Below are 19,687 nucleotides of genomic sequence, written 5' to 3' on the forward strand. Positions count from 1 at the left end.
GGGTCTTGGCGTTTGAGTGAAAGCTCCCACAATTTCCAAACTCCTCAATAAAACAACCATGTTTATTAAACCGAACTTGCAATTTTTTCTCTACCATTTATGCAACTACTAGGAAATTCTTAGTAATGGAAGGAACATGTAATGCATCATGAAAATTCTTCTTGTGAACATCATGTACACCCAAAGAAACTATGCCCTTATTCTCAATGTTATGATGTGTATCGTCACATGTGTATAGACATAACCATGCTTATCAAGAACCATCTTAATGAACCATTCTCCATGTAGCGTCATGTGATTAGAAGCCCCTAAGTTAATGTACCATACATCATCTAACTTATGGTTCTCAATGGCATTATTCTGAACATAGGTCATAGTAAACAATATGTCACCACTATCATCATCAACATGCCTAGATGAAGCATAATGATCATGTTGCTTGCCTCTAGTTTTTTGATTTTCTTGTTTCTTCTAGCAACCCTTAGCAATATGCACATATTTACCATAGTAGTGACAATCCTTGTCCTTATTGGGTTTCTCATTCATATTCTGATATTTCCATGAACCTCTGCTTCTAGAGTTGGATCTCCCCCTTACTCGAACGTATCCACCACCTCTAGTATTCTGCAAATATTTATTATTCACATTCTAATAGGCATTATGGTTAGTCCCCCACTAACCACAAGAGGACCCTCTACCATGGCTATTATAGAAGACTACATCTCTACTGTTTGAGCTACTCAAGCCAATAGCTAATCCAAGCTTGACCTCTTCATGAACAAGCAATGTCACCAACTCATTGAAAGTAGGCATCTCGTACCGTTGCAATGATGACCATTCAAACTAGCTGTAGCCAAGTCTTCATCCTCTACTTGATCTCCAATAGAAGCTAACTAATCAGCAATGGCCTTGATTTCTATGACATAGTCCTATATTGATGGTCCTTTTCTATCCATAGTATTAAACTTTTGTATCAACTGAATTTTTTGTGCACTAGTAGTAATGCCACAATTACACATCAAGATGTCCCATATATCTGGGAGTAGCAATATATTCATGTAGGCATCACTGATTGCATACATTTTACATAAACATGAAGAAGCATCTTCCAATGGACAATAATCAGTCTAGGCCCTATTATACCAATAGAAAATCAATTCATTGAGCAATCAGTGCTCATATCAACTCACAAACCATCCCATAATGATGTAGCATCATCGAAGCATGAATAGGCATCAATAGAAGCTTGAGTGAGCTCTAAACACCAAAGTACAAGCTATCTCAATTGATTACCACACAAAGTTTTTTGTCGACAATCATTTGTTGACATTTAGATCCATCATGGAGTGCTTGATTATATAAAAATGTTGCCAAGGTCAATGCCATGTATTTTCTCAATGTCTAAGTGAGCTACCCATCACTAATAGGCTATTGATTATATATTAATAACTCTAAGAAAAAGAAGCACACCTATACTACTGTTCACACTAATTCTAGATTGCATGCTTATTGCTGATTATGATGACTATAATAAGCACTGAATAGTGCCAAGGATGCTCCATAAGGTAGAAAAGAAATCTATCATGCATTACCCAACAATGAAGCTACCTTTCATAGCTATGGTGCTATCCAAATAAACAATATGAAGGGACAGCTCTTTGCAGCAGATACACATTGATCTTCTAGTGTAATTGCTAACCACAAAGATCACTTTCCAAGGATCAAATACATGCTAATGACTCCACTTGAATGTTTCAATAGGCCCTGAGCAGTAGACACATCAAGTGCATACCTTCCAACTTGATGCAATGGATATCCATGTTGAAAAAGGTATTTCCCAGATCATAACCCTTGATTTCATGAAAGGCCTTCGATGTTGTATCCTGGCTTGGTCACTACAGTATTGATCACTACATACACAGCTAGTCTATCAGCATTGATTACCACAACCATTGTGGTCACCACATCATTGATCACCATAGGTAGAGGTGGTTTATCTCCAATATGTCAACACCATAGACAACATTGATCACCACATGTAGAGATGGTTTTTATCTCCAATATGTCAACACCATTGATGGCATTGATCACTACACCCACTATGGTCACCACAATCTTGATTACCATAGGAAAAATTGGTCTATTAGTATTGATTATCATAGGCATAGGTGGTCTCTTTGTAGTATGTCATACACCATAGGAAGCATTGATTTATGCAACCCATGATTAGAAGACATAGCTTTGCCACATATGCCCGCAAACTCATGCCACGACCACACATACTTGTGGTAATCCAGTGAAGCACTGATGGGGCTATTATCATTTATATGAATTGTTGCAACAAGAGTTAGCTCTTACAAAAATATCAGTAGTTGACATCTATTTGAATTTATGTTCACTTATACAAAACCACAAGAGTATTTGACAGGTTACCATAGCAAATTGTGATCAAACAAACACGTGTCATGACCACACATACCTATGGTAATAACTAAAACAATCATGGTGCTTTGTTGAGAATCAAGCTCTGCTAACTCTTCAATATAGATGTAGTCTAGCTATATAGTATGTGTGATACAATGAGTGAGTCAGTGACTCAACCATAGTTAGTTAGCAAGACTAAGTGTGTGACAGATAATAATGAAGATGGAGATAGAAGACAATGAGAGAGCACGCTACTCTTTGCTCTAGCTCCAACTCTTTGTCTCATTTTCTCTCTTGACTTTTGACATGGTATCAAAGCGAGTGTTTGGTATGGAGTCCACAGTTAGAGTTTTTGAACCCAACTAGTTTTTCATTTATGGCAACACGTACATGCAATCATTAAAGAGGATATTTGGTGGTAGAAGGCCTATGATGTGGCTTCAAAATCCCTATGGTCGCAGGTTGAATCACTCTTCATGTAGGGAGAGCAAGCCATATGAACAAGCACAAGCACACAACATGCATCGATGACAAATTTGTGCAATGTTGGGCTCAGAGCAGGGCAATGTTGATGTTTAAAGTGATACAAAGCAACTTTAGTAAGGAAACACTTCTCCAGAAGGAAGCTCAATGAGGTTTGTCCTATAGAGAGAGATATGAGAACTCCAAGTAGGCAGGGTCTTGCAGGCTATGGCTACCATGAAGGTAGGGAGTGTAGATGAAGTTGGAAATGAAGTTAGCAACTTGGACTGAGCTAGACAAAGATTAAGAGAAGATGAGGAGCTTAGCCATGCTCAACCTGGCTTTGATACCATGTTGAGAAGCATGGATCTAGAGCATGGCTATGGTGGATGGAAGAGAAAGAGAAGACTCATGATAATATTAACTTAGAGACAATGACTATCACACAAGTGAATTAGGTTCTAAGATGGAAACTTAGACTCATAAACACAATCTTGTGTGTGTAGACAATGACACTGACTAAAAGGACAAAAAGTACAATGAAATTTCATTCAAAATGATGGAAAGTACAATGCTTTATAGTCTTTTGGTTAGGTAGCACTTTTCACCACTGTGCGTATGGGATTCAGTCCCTTCTCCTAGATTGCTTGCATTTCCATTGGCCCAACTGCTCTATACAAAGAGGCTACACTTGGTGTGATTATCTAATTCTCAACAATGTGGAAAGGAATTGTTACTCCCTAAGAGAACATATGAGAAGAATCACATAAATTGATTTGATATTTATATTACATCCTAGAATATTAAGAGATCAAATAATTCTGGGCCATAAAAATACTTGAAGCATAAGGGTTCACATGATTCTCAGCATCAAAGTCTAAAGGACAAAACATGTACTTACATCATTGTTTTTACAAAGCATTTACCCCACTTGTTGAATTCAAACACATGAATGAGCAATCTTATTGAGAGAAAAAGTCTCTCATGTAAACATGCACATTTGAGAAAAGCATATGTAATAAAAGGATAAAGGTTGCCATCTTGGTTTTTAGCATTGAATGTAAGTTCTTAATGGAAAAAAAGATAAACAAGCATTATCTTTCTTGCTCATTAAGTTTATCCTTGTAACGTGCCTGCCCCTCAAATTGCAGGACACGTCTTATACAATAACTAGTAACTTGCCAAAAGCTCTACTTATACAATAACCGACAATTTAAAACATGTTGAGATCTCATGTACCAGTGCTGTGTTTTATACAACAGACAACAATCTCCTCATCGAGCTTCACAGTTAAGAAACAAAACTCTAAGGATACCTTAGAGTTGTTCAAGGTAAGTTGCCCATCATAGCACAAGTAGTTAGAGTAATGGCATGTGGAAGTTCATCAACTTGTGACTCGTGAGTGAAGATATGAACGCTTGTAAGTTGTGGTGTGGTGTGGTGTTGACACAATGACATGTAAGCTAAAGTGAGGACTATGGTGCGCCCAGCGTGTCCGAATGACGCTTGGATCGAGGCACATGTTAAATTATAGGGTCCGGGCCCCGGCGACCGGTAACTGGGTCAGAGCCTATAATAACGTGACAGGTTGGATGGTGCGTTCGACGTTGGGTTTGCGGCAGGTACTTGAAAATCATGTGCACTTCAGCACAGCAACGTATGCGCTCTTTCACTCCCTCTTCTGTAAGGCCAGGTCGCTAGCTCGCTCACTGTACCTCTCATGTAAGACCAATTCCTGCTGATCCATCTTCTTCTTCTTCTTCTCCTTCCTCTCTCTCTCTCTCTCTCTCTCTCTCTCTCCCTCCCTCCCTCCCTCCCTCTCTCTCTCTCTCTCTCTCTGCGCGACACGGCAGAGAGCTGCACCATGGCCACGGCACTGGCTGCTTCGCCAGCAGGCCCTCTCTCCTTCACCATAATGGTGGTGGCCTCCCTGGCCATTCCGGCGATGCTCATCTACTACGTGGTGTGTGTATTGGGCCCGGCGGAGAGGAAGGGCAAGTCGGCGATGGAGATAGGGGCTGGGTCGATAGCTCGGGGGGAGGTGGCGGAGACGTACAAGGAGTATGCAGCGTTCTTCGAGACGCCGAGGGCGGCAGGGGAGACGCCGGAGAAGGTGCCGGAGGCGGTGGACACTTTCTACAACCTGGTGACGGACATCTACGAGTGGGGTTGGGGCCAGAGCTTCCACTTCGCGCCGGCAGTGCCGGGGGCGTCCCACCGGGAGGCGACCCGCCTCCACGAGGAGCGCGTCGCCGACCTCCTGCGGGCCGCGCCCGGCGACCGCGTCCTCGATGCCGGCTGCGGCGTCGGCGGCCCCATGCGTGCCATTGCCGCCCGCTCCGGCGCCTCCGTTGTGGGCATCACCATCAATGCCTACCAGGCCTCCCGCGCCCGCCACCATAACCTCTCCGCCGGCCTCCACCACCTCTGCGAGGTCGTCTGCGGCAACTTCCTCTCCATGCCCTTCCTCGACTCCTCCTTCGACGCCGCCTACTCTATCGAAGCCACCTGCCACGCCCCACGCCCCCGCGACGTTTACGCCGAGATCTTCCGCGTCCTCAAACCCGGGAAGCTCTACGTCACCTACGAATGGGCCACCACTCCCTTGTTCTGCCTGGGTAACCCCCAGCATGCCAGAATCATCCATGAGATAGAGTCCGGCAACGCCCTTCCCGGACTCCGTAGCTCCGCAGAGATTGTGGATGCTATTAAGGAGGTCGGATTTGAGGTTCTGACGGAGAAGGACCTCGCATTGCCGCCTGCTCGGCCATGGTGGCAGAGGCTGAAAATGGGGCGAATTGCATACTACAGGAATCATGTCATCATTGCATTGCTGTCTTTCCTTGGCATTGCGCCACCGGGCGTGATGGATGTGCATGAAATGCTGTTTAAGACAGCTGAGTATCTGAGTCAAGGCGGGGATTTTGGGATCTTTACTCCCATGCATTTAGTGGTCTGCCGCAAGCCTGCTGCAACGCCCGAGAATTATCAAAACGCTAGCCGAACTTGATTTCCCCTTCATTTGTCCGGTGAGGTCTCAATTAGAGCAGTATGGTGCATGAAGGATGGCATGCCAGCATGCTTGTCAATGCTAACAGGGCTTGTGAGATGCCTCGTCGAAGAGTCTGGCTAACCAGCCTACTCAACGCTCTCAATAGAAAGAGCCAGTGTGGGTAATTACATGAGTTCTGTAAGATCTGATTTCATCTCCATTCACTCTTTTCTGTTGGCAATTGGATCTCTGGCATGCATGTCCTTGCACTTTTGTTAAGCCCTCTTTTGGTTTGATCAATCGTATTATCGTTGGTCCTCCACTGGGATGACTTTGCAGTGATCCCAGTAGGGGTCACCCGAAAAGTCTATGTAGTCTTCTGTTTAGTCACTAAGTAGACTAGCTCCTATTTCTTTTCATTTCCTGGCTTGAGCTTCCATTACATCAAGGAGAGTCAAGATGTTTTCTCCTCGAGATGTTTAGATATTAGATGCCTCACTTGATATGGCAAAAAGGATACACTCATAAAATCAGAAGCTGGATTTCAATTAACAACTCATGAGTTCTGTCTAGTTAGGTTATGCCCTTCACGTCACACACGACCTCTTAGGGCCCCACCACACCCATGACTAGTGGGGAGAATAAAATGCCACTCTCACCCACTAATCACATGTTGGGATTTTGGAGAGAAGAGGGTTATCTTAACCCATGACTTCCCCCTACTAGGATATTGTTAGAAGGTGGTGCTAACATTGCACTAGTGGGTTTAAGGCTAGGGGTGACATTTGATTCGTCATTGAAAGGCCCTTGTAGATTCGATGCCACTGAGTACTTGGTCCATCTTGGTCTTGGCTCTTTCCTTAGGGTCTAGCGTCTAGTGTTGAAAGACACTTGTAGATTTGATGCTTCTATTACTTGGTTTCATTGGCTCTTTCTTGATGTCCAACATCTAGTGTTGAGAGTGCGACTAACACTCTTTTTGGGGGGAGGATTTCTATTATATATGCCCTTATTAGCTCATAAATGATGGGTAGGATAGGTCTCTTAGGGCCACCCTCATACAACCTCTTAAGCCAAATCCTAAGGCTCTTATGACTAATTCAATGTACACAAAGACACTTAAACATGTAAATATTCAAACTTTCAATCTTCATAAATAGCATGTAAAGATTCAAGCCTTCAACATATATAAATAGTGTTGTGAATCAATAACTAATATACAAATTAGTCATTTTAGAAAAAATGAATAATTCATCAACCACCAAATGTCCCACCCCTTCTAAAAGATTGAGCTCAAGGACAACCTCAATAAACTAATATGTTAACTTGAAAAGTTTTTATAACCTAATAAATGTTATGATCATAAACTAATTTACTACATTAAACCACTTATGCTAATTTTCCAAAGCCTCCAAGACTTGTGTCATATTGACTTCAACCCATCATATTTCATATTTCACAACGATGTGTAAGCATTGCATGCCATACATCTTACCTCAAAAATAGTTTTGCTAAATTCCTTAGCTATTAGACTATTTGCGAAAGTGATTAATTGGCTTCATGCACACCACATGATTTCTAATTTCTTACCTTATTTGGATATTGGTGGGGCCTTGTCGGAGTTGATGATGATTTCTTTGATGCACATTTGTTTATATACATGCACTACTTGCAGAGAAGGAGCTCCTTTCTTATATTCCCTCAAAATGGTACGAGAGCAATTATTAACTATTGGTCTAATGCACATCACTTTGGTATAGATCAATGAAGATGACACTCTTTGCATTAAACACTTTAAGGTGCAACCATTTTTCTCGATTTATCACTACTAAGAAAACGATCAAGCTAGTTTGTGATGTCCTACTCATCAATCAAATGCTACAAAGTATCTTTGAAGTGTGATATTTGACAATAATTATGGTAGCCTACATGCAAATAAGAATATACCCTTCATGTTGACTTAAGAGAGGACAAGAACATGGTGGAATGTGATGAAACCAAAACAATGGATATTGAGAATGGTTCCCTCATCCTATTTCATTAGGGGAATTGAACATTTCCCTTGATAGAACTAAGGCTCTTCACCACATGGCTACCATGCATTATGGCTACCTTGAGTCTACTGTCAAATATGGTCCAAGGTAGAATATCTCACAGTTGCAAATCAAGAATGCTGCAAAAATTGCAACCTTCTCTTCCACATAAGTAGAATCTAGACTTTCACCAAATAGGTACTATTGTAAACTTTGGTTCATTCCCTACTTCCATGATGGTAAATTGTGGTGCCCTCCCCCTATCATCCCTAATATTAATAGTAGAGAAGTCGTGCATTCAATTTATTTTGCAATCGTCTCCAATATTGTCTTTTAAGATTTGCCTCTCAAAACACTTTGGAACATCAATAATTATGGAGGAATATAAGAGAAAGGAAAAGGCAACCTTCCTCTAGAGATTGGTACATACATATACCTCTACTACTTAGCTTAAGGAAATGCAGATTTATCCTTCTAGGGAGGAGACATTCAAGCCTTAGTCTTTGTTAATACTACTAATGGAGCTTTTAACAGCCATTACCAAGGAGTTGGCGATTCATTGAAATGCAATAGGAATGTCCATGACACTCCTCAAGGAGGAATTGGTTCCCAAGGTCTCCAAGGAGAACCCCCTCCACCAATGACATCCCCAAACCCAAAGCTACTAACCATGACATACCCGCTAGTTACAAGGTTGATAAACAAAAAACATATCTACAATGTAAACATCCTATTGCTCTTAACCATGAAGGAATGCCTAATTGGAAATTTGTCTTTGGCAATCATGTTGATATGGCAAGCTCACCACATATGGACATTGATGATGGACTCTCTAGTTAAATGGGTCCCTATGTCTACACTTAGTATGTGGGTGGTAATTATGATCCTCGCATAGCCAATGACTTATCAATTATTACGTTTGGTTAATTGCACCTATCTACAATTGGTACAATTATAATGCCAATGGATTAGTATAATCAGTTATACATTGTTTACTTAGTCGGCCACTTTCCTTTATATTATATCTTATTTGTACTTTGTGTACATTGTATTATGTGAGGAAGAGGGAAGAAAAACTAGTAAGAAAATATTTTTCTCTCCATCTCTCTTCTTATGTGCTTGAGTGAGTTTATTCTTGCATGTATTATGTGTATTTGACACAGTAGCTCAAGAGAGTCCCCCCACCATGCAATTCATGACATTGTATCAGAGTGGCATCATTAAGAGAGGCAGGTTTTGGAGATTCAAGTGAAGGAGAAGGAACCAACTAGTAAGAAGCTCTCATGTTCTCTCACTCTTTCCCTTGGATAGTGCCTACAAAGGCACCTTAGAGTAGAGAAAAGAACTCAGATTGCTATGAGTTTTAATGTATGAGAAAAATGGTGAATATTTTGCAAATAAGTCCTCGAGGTCCTAACTATTGTGGTTTTTCCTATTTGAGGTCAAAGCTTGTGCATGGCCAAGATCTATCTCCTTGAAGGAATCTTGTAGAGAGATTTGTTATATTCATGAGTACATGGCCAAGCTATGCCTCAAAGAGATCTTAAAGAGAGAGGGATTGATTAAGATACAATACATGGCCAAGATATGTATGCATTACATCTCAAGAGAGTTGAAACTATCTTGCATGAAGGTCAACATCTACCTCTTTATAGAGATATATTCCCCATGGATTTAAGATTCAAGGCTTAAGCATGTGATAAATCTTTGCTTCAAAGAGATTTCAAAGTGTGACCTATCCCTATAAGCTTTGAGCACATGGCCAAGGTTTGCCTTTCCAAAGAATCTTGAGAAGAGGGTTTCTATAAGCTCAAGCACATGGACAAACTGTGCTTGAAGGATATTTCCAAGTATAACCCATTGTTATCAGCATGAGCACATAGCCAAGCTATGCCTCAAAGATATCTCAACAATAGAGGGATGATATAAGCTTGAGCACATGCCAATATTTTCTTCAAAGATATCTTCAAGTGAGTGTTGCAAAAAGCTTAATATAAGCTTGAGCACATGGCCAAGCTATGCCTTAAAGAGATTTCAAAGTGTAACTTATTATGACATTAGAGCACATGTTTAAATAATGCCTCAAATTCTCATAAACAAAGGGATGGTTCAAGCTTGAGCACATGGCCAACTTATGCCAAAAGAGATCTAAAGAGAGAGTTGATATCAACTTGAGCACACAACCAAGCTATGCCTCAAGGAGATCTCAAAGAGAGAGGGTTGATATAAGCTTTGGTGCATGGTATACTCTATCTCAAAGAGATCTTGATGGAAGGTTTTTTATATAAGCTTGACCATGTAGCCAAGCTTAGATATCCGACTGAGATCCAACACTTCCTTCTCAAAGACAAATTAAATAGAGGGTTGCTAAAATCTTGAGCACATAACCAAGCTATGCGTTAATAAGATCTCAAAGTGAATGTTGATATAAGCTAGAGCATATGTCCAAATTCTGGCTAAAAGAGACTTTGAAGAGAAGGTTGATGTTATAATATTCGAGATACACTCTTGATCTTCTTATATACTTAAAAGATATATGGTGAATATTATGCTAGCACAGAGAGAGAAATGAGAGAAAAGAAAGATGTAGAGAGAGAGAGAGAGAGAGAACACACTAGGGACTGGAAGATGTGCCAGTCCCCCCCTTGTGGAGTTATATTATTGACAAGAAGAAAGCTCCTCCATTACACATCAATCAGTTCTTAACTCATAGGTCTTGGGAACAAGATTATGGTTCCTTGCACGGTATACAATTGACTAACACTTGCATAACTTGGAAGTTGGCACCTTTTGATGCTCCTTGAGTCTCTCCTTCCCTCCTACACAATATGTGTAGGGATCTCCTCTTGGAGCTTGATTTTAGGAGAGCTTCTGCAACACTTGTACAACTCAAGGGTTGGCAATCTTGAACTTACACAGATCTTTGCATGGTATACAACCGGCAAGCACTTGCACAACTCAAAAGTTGGCTCCTTTGATCTTCTTGATTTCTCTTTTTCTCTCCTACACAATAAGTGTAGGACTCTCTTCTTGGTGTTTGATTTTAGTAGAGCTTCTATAGCACTTTGTGAGACACAAACCTCCTTCTCTCCTCCTCTTGCATACATGCAAAGTGATGCTTTTTTCACCTCCTCCACACCCAAGGAGAGCCTCCCTTTTATAGGCTCCAAGAGCTTCTCTTCTTGGAGAGAGACTTGAGTGCTAAGATTGGAAAGATTAATTTTCATGCAAGATGTGGTTGTTCTAGAACCTACTCTACAGTACCAATTTTGGAATATCTCTCTGTCTGTTGCTCAGATGGAAAAAAATCCAACACAAAAGTTATAGATCTCACCATTTTTGATAACGCACATGGGCTATTTTTAGAGATTGGCTTTCTATTGTGAGATATTTTGAAAATGGATTCACCATATTGATTTTAAGAAAATAGCTTTTTAACCTCTATTCTTAACTTATGGTCCATGCAATCACCTTGAGCTATAGATAAGGAGAGTTCATTAGATTGCCTTGGGCCTCAACCTTAAGATTGACTTCCACAAAAAAGCTTGTGTCATCTTAGACCTTAGAAAGGGAAAATCATTTCTCTTCTCACTTCTAGAGAATCATGTCTCTCGTCTTTCTTAGTGAGAGAATTACCTCTCTCATCTTTCTTAGTGAAAGAATTACTTCTCTCCTTAATTTATTAAGAGAGAAAAGACCTTAAACCTTGACTTGTAAAGGAGAGGATGACCCCAAATGAATGCAATGCTCATTACACACAAGTAAACATTCCTAGGCATCCCTGGATGCACACATAAATACATATACACAATGCGAATGCACTTCCTCTTCTTAGAACTCAATCCATATTCATTTATGTGTAACTCCTTAGTTCTTGTGTACAATCTTACACTTGGCAGAAACTTCCTTTCCCCTTCATAACTTATACTTCTTGTACTAGATATTCCCGTCACACACTACAACAGAAACGAGGCATAGACGCGCATATTAGACGCGCAAAGTTGGGCACGTCTATCACAGCATCTATAAGTGCGTGTAAACGTGCGTGTAAATAGATGCGCACTTTGCATCTATATATCCGCACAAATAGACGTGCTTATACACACAAAAATAGACGCACACGTCAAAATTCAAATCATACTTAAATCATTTCTTTTCAAACTACGCCTTTCCTTTCATACGTTTTTTGCGGTTCTGAAGCTTGAGTTTAGCTGACATGCAGTCTCCTCATGCCTCACCTAGTCTCTTCATGCCTCACCTCCTCATGACTCACCTCTTCTTTCATTTCAAACACACAAGAAGGGAAAAAGGAAAGCCAAGGAGAGGAAGAAAGAGAGAACAAGAGAGAGGAGAACAAGAAGAAGCAGCAAGCAAGTAAGCAAGCATCAAGGGAGGGTAACTTACCAAGGAGAGGAAGAAGGAGAAGGAAGAAGCGCCACCACCCGCCACACCAAACACCCAAGGTGAGTCTCTCTCTCTCTCTCTCTCTCTCTCTCTCTCTCTCTCTCTCTCTCTCTCTCTCTCTTTCTATCTTCCTCTTTCAGCTCTGTCTCTGTATTTAGGATTTGTGATTCCATTATGTATTGCATTTTGTAAATCAATAATGGCGGTCGTCCGCTAAAATCAGCCGACCGAGCGCGTCTGATAGCGCGTCTACATCTCAGTGTAGACGCAGATATAGACGTGAAAAATGTTTCTCTAGGGGCACATCTTTGAGTGCGTGTGAGGGCGCGTGTGCTCTGCAATGTACACACGAGGATACACACACTGACAGACGCAGGTATAGACGCACACAGAGACGCAGGTATAGACACTGTATGTAATATGTTTTATCTACACAGGGTAATGTGATTTTTCTTATGTAGATGTGGAATCCTGGATCCTCCAGCACCCCATTCAACAAGGAGCAATTCATGGGGGGGATGACCAATTATCTTGGTCACCCTCCCACTACAGATGAGGTTTTCAGTGTGATGTCTGGGACACCTATCACATCTTTGCCTACACAGGGATCAGCTAAGGTACATGGATCGGTCGAAGCACGTACATCTGCAGAGGCACGTGTAACGAGTGAGATAGAGGGTAGTGCACGTCGAGGGAGGAGGGAGAGTGGTGTGGGAGGACGAGGAGGTCGAGGGCTTTGTGGGGGTTGCCTAGGTGGTGGCTCTCGATCACCCTCACCGAAAAATGAGAGAGGTGAGCCTCCACAAATGTACTACTCTATCACTAATGTTGGTGGTATCTTGTATGACTTTGAGGGGAGGGAAGTGATAGCCTACTTGAGGAGTGTCGTGCATGCCACATACAAAGATTGCATGATTGCTTTCAAGTACCAAAAAAATGGTTTGTGGCAAGAGGTGCTACGAGCAGTACATAAAAGGTACCCTAATCGCGAGAATTCATGATTCTCAGGTGATTGGGGACGGTTAAAGGTGAGAGACGCGCTTCATAATAAGAGGTCTCACCTTATGACGCGCGCCAAGGAGTCATTGCAGAGACAAGAGCAAGGGCGCCCTAGATATGGCCAATCACCCAATTGCCACCGCAAGGAGTGGAAAGAGGCCAAGAAGAGAGCAACGGAGAAAATGACAAGTCGCTAGCATGCACAAGCGCGACGTATCCAGATGGCAACCATGGGATCATCGCATTATGGATCGGGTGGCAAGGAGTCATGGGAGGCTGAGTTTGTAAGTATTATTTGATTTCTTTTTTTAAATTAAATTTTGTAATTTGTTTCACTTCATTATGTAGTGTGTCTTAATACGTTGTATGTTCAAATTGTTTTGTAGTTCCATATCGTTGGTAGGATGCCCACTCCTAGAGAGGTAGGCTACCATCGAGGTCATAACCGGGCGTCCACTTGGCAGCATTTCTACGAGGAGGGACTCATCAAGGAGGAGCAATATAATCGCGCCATGAGGATTCCACCACCAGAAGAGGTATGTTTTATTTTTTACATAAAAAGTATAGATAACTCTAATTTATTGTTTGTAATGGTATTTAAGTAGCGGTGGTGGTAACGGGAGCGGCACAGGCAGCGGTGGTGGTAGCGATGATGATGCCTCTTCTGAGGAGATATAGAGGAGCCCCATGCATGCATGCCTCCCCTTGGCTTGTAATTTTCATTTTTGATATGTATTACTTTCAGCTAGTGCTTGCGACCATGACGTCACAAGCACTAGAACTCATAATGTAAAAACATTTAATCTATATATATGAAATTTCGTGTGCTACATACATTGTTTTGTTTTCAGTATCCAATCTTCGAAATAATCTTTCTCTGTTATCCCTAAGCATACAATTTGATGTTGATGGGGGGAAAAAAACCAGAGAGCATGTGGCTTGCTCTCTGGTTTTTTTTTCATACCTCTGTTTTGCACGTCTATCAGCGTGTCTAAATTGCAGGATAAATGCGCGTCTATTTTTGTCAAAAACTTTCAGAGTAAATGCGGTTTTAGACGCGTAGATACATGCTTGTATAGACGCACAATATGAATATGAAAACTTTTTTAAAAATATGATTATATATTTATGTAGCGCATTTATACGCGTGTCTATAGGCGCGTCTAAGTGTGCGTGTAACTCTGATCATAAGCGCACTTTTAGACACAATTTTGTAGACGCGTTAATAAACGCGCCCGATATTTTTTTTCACAATTCAAATATTGCGTCTACAAGCGCGATTATGAACCCTTTTTGTTGTAGTGACAGTGCTCTAATCACCCATTAAGTGATGCACTAGGACTACTGGTCTAATCATCAACGCTTAAAGAAAAATGGGTCATTAATTTATTGACATAAATTTACTAAATAGAAAATACATAATAAGAAATCAATATAATGACATCCCTTTGGCTTCTAAACAGTTGACCTCAATTGTAGCGGAGATACGTAGTCCTTAAGAAGATCTGGAAAGTCTTGTAGTTCTCTCTCAATCATAAACTGAGCGTCCAATGGGGGATAATTCTTAAACTTAACCAGATACTTCCGTAATACCTTACTTGACCTTAGAGAATTGTCTTGATGGTGTAAAATTCTTTCATGTACAAGGAACTCTTATATTTCTTCTATGTCAAGCAAATCTTCCTTGATTGGTTCCATTGAAGGCTTTCCAATATAGAGACGTAGCAAACTCATATGGAAAGCATTATGAATGTTCCAATGAATTGGTAGATCCAAACAAAAAGTCACATCGCTTATCTTATGTGTGATCTTAAAAGGGCCATAATAGCGATTAGAAAGCTTAACCACTTTGCCCTTTTGACCTTTTTGCTTCTTCAAGCGAGCCTTCTCAAGCTTAAGAAGAACATACTGTCCCAAATTGAGATCTAATTTATAACGATGCTTATCATCTTCGTGTTTATACTTCTCTTGTGTCCTTTGGATAGCAGATTTTACTTGAGTGAAAGCTATATCAATGTCTCTAACAAACTCATCTGCTACAAAGATCTTATCCTTTGCAAGAAGAATAGGTGGTAAATGAGGCTTACCATAGATGATTTGAAAGGGTGCATTACTAGTACTAGAGTGCACCGTGTTATTGTATGCAAACTCTACTAGAGGCAAATACTTTTCCCATTCTCTTTTATTATTAAAAGAATAGAATTTCAAAAAATCTAGAACAGTATAATTAGCACTTTCACTCAGCCCATCCATTTGAGGATGATAAGAGGATGAACAATTTAATCGAGTCCTGAGGTTCTCGAAGAGAGCTTGCCAAAAGAGGTTGGTCATGTGGGGATCTCGATCACGTATAATGGACTTAGGCATGCCATGATGCTTGAAAATATGAGAAATGAATAGCTTAGCCATATGATCGGCTTTGATTGTCTTTCACACAGGTATAAAGTGTGCTTGCTTACTGAATCTATCAATGATAGTCTAGATTGCATCGTTGCTTGCTTGTGTGTGAGGAAGCTCCATGATAAAATCCATGGCTATACTTTCCCAAGGCTCATTGGGAATAGGTAATGGATTCAGTAGACCAAGTGGTTTATGCATATCATACTTTACTTTTTGGCATATCTTGCACTCGCGGACATATCTTTCAATGCCAACTCTAAGAGTGGGCCAAAAGAAATGTCTTTCCAATGCTTGACTAGTGGGCAGAATACCCCTATGTCCAATCTATGGAGATGCATATGATTCATCCATTACCTTGTGTTGCAATGGTAATGCTATACAAATTTCTTGATGATGATACAAATAACCATCTCGAATCAAGTAAAGTGTAATCGACTTACCTGAGTTAAGCTGATCCCATATGACTGAGAAGTTAGAATCAATTGCATACATTTTGGGTAAGTCCAGGAACTTCTTATGGTAAATAGTTGTGATTGCATTCATTCGAGAGAGTAGAATTGGTTATAAGTCCTTCAAATGCTAAGCTTGATCCAATTGGTGTTCCCAATTGATCCAGTGGAATTTGTAGCCTTTCAGCAGTATCTACTCACACAAAATTATTTGTGGACCTTGGATCACAGAGTATCAAAACTCATTGATTGTTGAGTGTCCCCCAACCCTTTAAGAGTTGTCTCTTCTTCTCATTTGAATGAGTGTTAGCTTGCACATCCGGAATAGAATTTGAGGATGCCGGAGGAGGATCTTTAACCACATTTTCTTCCTTCCTTTTGTGAGAACAATTAGGCTTCATATGCCCTAACTCACCACAAAGAAAGCACCTTCCTTCCTCTTTGTACTTTTGTATCTTAGAGGGTGAGAGATACTTGCGCTTCTTCTTGTTACCCTCTGGGTTTGAATATTGGTCATGGGTAGAGATAGATCTTCTTCAATTAGTCATGTCTCTTGGTTGATCATAGGGCTGCTCTTGTGTAGCTCTATAAGAACTCATCTCCAACTTTCGAGATGTAACAGGTGTATGCAAACATTCAGCTATGATGGCAGACTCCATCATGCGAGATAAGGTTTCACGTGGATAAACCTTCATGGTTATATGTAAATGAGGGATTAGGCCAGCTTCAAACTTTCTTTTCTTCTCTTCATCGTTGTTGATCTCCATGAAAGGAGTAACCTTGAGAAGAGTAGACCAAAACTTGTCCAAATAACTAGTGACCTTCTTATGCTCTTTCTTGCCTAGCCAACGCCATTCCTTCTTGACATCATTCTCAAAATCAGGAGGCAAGAAATGAGCATAAAACTTCTTCTTGAACTTTTTCCCAGCCGTAGGTTTCCTTCCCTCCAAAATGAGAGTCAAGCACCAATTGCTAGTGGTGTCTTTCAAGTGCATGCTTACATGCCTGAGCTTGGACTTTTCTGAGAAATTACCATAAGAAAAAGTAACTTCAAATTGCCTAACAAAGGCTAACGCCTTAGCAGGATCTCTCTTACCAGAGTAAGAGTCAAACTTTATGTCCTTATCCCCAAACTTGAAATTCTTAGTCTGCTTAAGCTTGCTCCTCTTATTGTCCCTCTTTGTCTGTTTGTGGATCGCACAAGACTTAGAACCAAGAGAGTAGGAACTAGAAGATGATGAGGAGGAGGAACTTGAGTAATCAAGGGAGTAGTTGGTTGCTAAGGGAGATGACTTCCTCCTCAATCGCCTTACTTGAGGTGAGATCTTTTTACTCTTCTTGACCCAAGAGTCTTTCTTCCTTCTAGGAAGCTTCTCAGCAATTGGATACTTTGCACCTTCACCATCAATTAGTGCAATGGTGTTTCCTCTAGTATCACCATCTTTTGGAGGATCCAATCCTTCATAAGTAGCTTCTTCCCTTGCCCTTAAGCTATTAATCAGTTGGACGTACTTTAGGAATCTCCAACAGGCTACAATACTTTTTCAATTGAGCCTGTAATTTCTCACTTATAGGCACTTCATCAATTGCCATCTTTATCTTCTTCTTGCAAGGATCGCCTTTACTTTGAGAAAAGCAAAGAGACCTGCTCTGATACCACTGTTATAAGATTTGAGATACACGCTCGACCTTCTTATATACTTAAAAGATATATGGTGAATATTATGCTAGCGTAGAGAGAACAGATGAGAGAGAGAGAGAGAGAGAGAGAGAGAGAGAGAGAGAGAGAGAGAGAGAGAGAGAGAGAGAGAGAGAGAGAGAGAGAGAGAGATTGATAACACACTAGGGACTGGAAGATGGGCTAGCCCCCCCTTGTGAAGTTATATTATTGACAAGTAGTAAGCTCCTCCATTACACATAAACCAATTCTTAACTCGTAGATCTTGGAAACAACATCACGATTCCTTGCATGGTATACAACCGGATAACACTTGCATAACTTGGAAATTGGCACCTTTTGATCCTCCTTGAGTCTCTCCTTCTCTCCTACATAATATGTGTAAGGATCTTCTCTTGGAGCTTGATTTGAGTAGAGCTTCTGTAGCACTTGCACAACTCGAGGGTTGGCAAGCTTGAACTTACACAAATCTTTGCACGGTGTCGGAGGGGTTTTTGTCAAAAGGTCGAATCCACTAGGGATCAGAAGTAGAAGGAAGTAGAGATAGGAGATGAAAGAAAGATAGAGAATATCCAAGTGGAAAACACTATAAAAATAAATCACAATGAATTGAAACAATATGTATTGAAAGAACCTGGTATCTTTGCCCTACTCAGAGGTAATCTCTAGGCATTAGTTCTCCTGGAGCTCCTTCGTAGACCAAAAACCTGGATTAAAAAAATTAGCTCTTTCTCTGCTATCTGGAACCCAAATTTGATGGCTCTGTTGGCTCCGAAAGGGGGGTAAAACTTCATGACACCTGCTCACGGATCTCCCAGATCACTCCTTCTTCTTCTTTTAGTTCAATCTGCAATTTTCAGCCTATTTACAGCGATCGCGATGCGTGCAATTTCGTCAATCTATCTTTTTTATGAAAAATCTCCTAATTAGCTGAAAAAGCAACTAGCTTTTTGCATGCCATCCTAATCTAGAAGCTTTTTCTAACTTTTTCGGATTTTTACAATAAATAATATAAAAATAGACTAAAATTATCCAAAAATCTAGTATTTTTGGATAATCCATGCAACTCACACTAGTACTAATGGCTCAGATCACATTGACTCTCTAGATCAATAAAGAAGTCGGATGATGATGCATTCCATACTTTTTCACACTGTGTCCTCATAACATCACGACATCCACCCCCTCTGAAGTTGCACAACCTTCGGTATGTGCCAAAATCCTAGTTGTCACCGGATTTTGAGTCCTCCTCATCCTCTGCAACCATATCCTTCACTTCTTCTTCTTCCATATCTTCCTGGCTCGCCCCTGTATCATGGCCACTATTTTCTTCCAATTCTGGCAATTCATAGGCAGTAGATTAATGCATAAGTAGCATTATCAAACACCTGTCTTACCACATAGGGTCCAAACCATCTTTTGGAAACTTTATGCATGGCATTATGTTGGTTATCTAAACTGCTATCATAAACCAATACCCAATCCCCATCTTGTATGGTTCTTGGTCTTAGTCTATGTCTTTTGTCAAATAGTTTCTTGTTCTGTATTCTTGTTGCCCTTAACTTTGTAGTTGTTGCCTCTATGTCTTCTGACTTTCTTTCAAACTATCTAATGCGTAAGGCCAACAACTCCTCTCAACTCAACTCCTCCTCCCAAGGTAACACACTCCATTTGACTATTATCTCTTCTATCGGCATGATAGGGTTTTGACCATATATCAATTCTACAGGCATATATCCTATAACAGCACTATGAGTTGTTCAGTCAGCCCACAAAGCATATGGGAGCAATCGCGGCCACTCTTTTATCTTCTCTCCACATGCTTTTGCCAATGCCTTCACAATAG

General features: G+C 40.7%; 1 protein-coding gene across 1 annotated transcript; it reads left to right on the forward strand.

The window, feature by feature from the left end:
- Positions 1 to 4,711: 4,711 nt before the first annotated feature.
- LOC148024450 (24-methylenesterol C-methyltransferase 2-like) lies at positions 4,712 to 6,010 on the forward strand. Its single transcript, XM_087693705.1, has one exon. The coding sequence runs from the start codon at positions 4,751 to 4,753 to the stop codon at positions 5,894 to 5,896; it is 1,146 nt and encodes a 381-aa protein (XP_087549831.1). The 5' UTR covers positions 4,712 to 4,750; the 3' UTR covers positions 5,897 to 6,010.
- Positions 6,011 to 19,687: the final 13,677 nt, after the last annotated feature.

This window comes from Lygodium microphyllum, chromosome 15 (genome assembly GCF_053477565.2).
Source record: "Lygodium microphyllum isolate KBCC chromosome 15, Lygodium_microphyllum_v1.1.10, whole genome shotgun sequence".
Taxonomy (NCBI): domain Eukaryota; kingdom Viridiplantae; phylum Streptophyta; class Polypodiopsida; order Schizaeales; family Lygodiaceae; genus Lygodium; species Lygodium microphyllum.

Excerpts from the sequence above, each read along its gene's own strand:
- LOC148024450 (XM_087693705.1), top strand. The coding sequence starts at position 4,751 with ATGGCCACGGCACTGGCTGCTTCGCCAGCAGGCCCTCTCTCCTTCACC.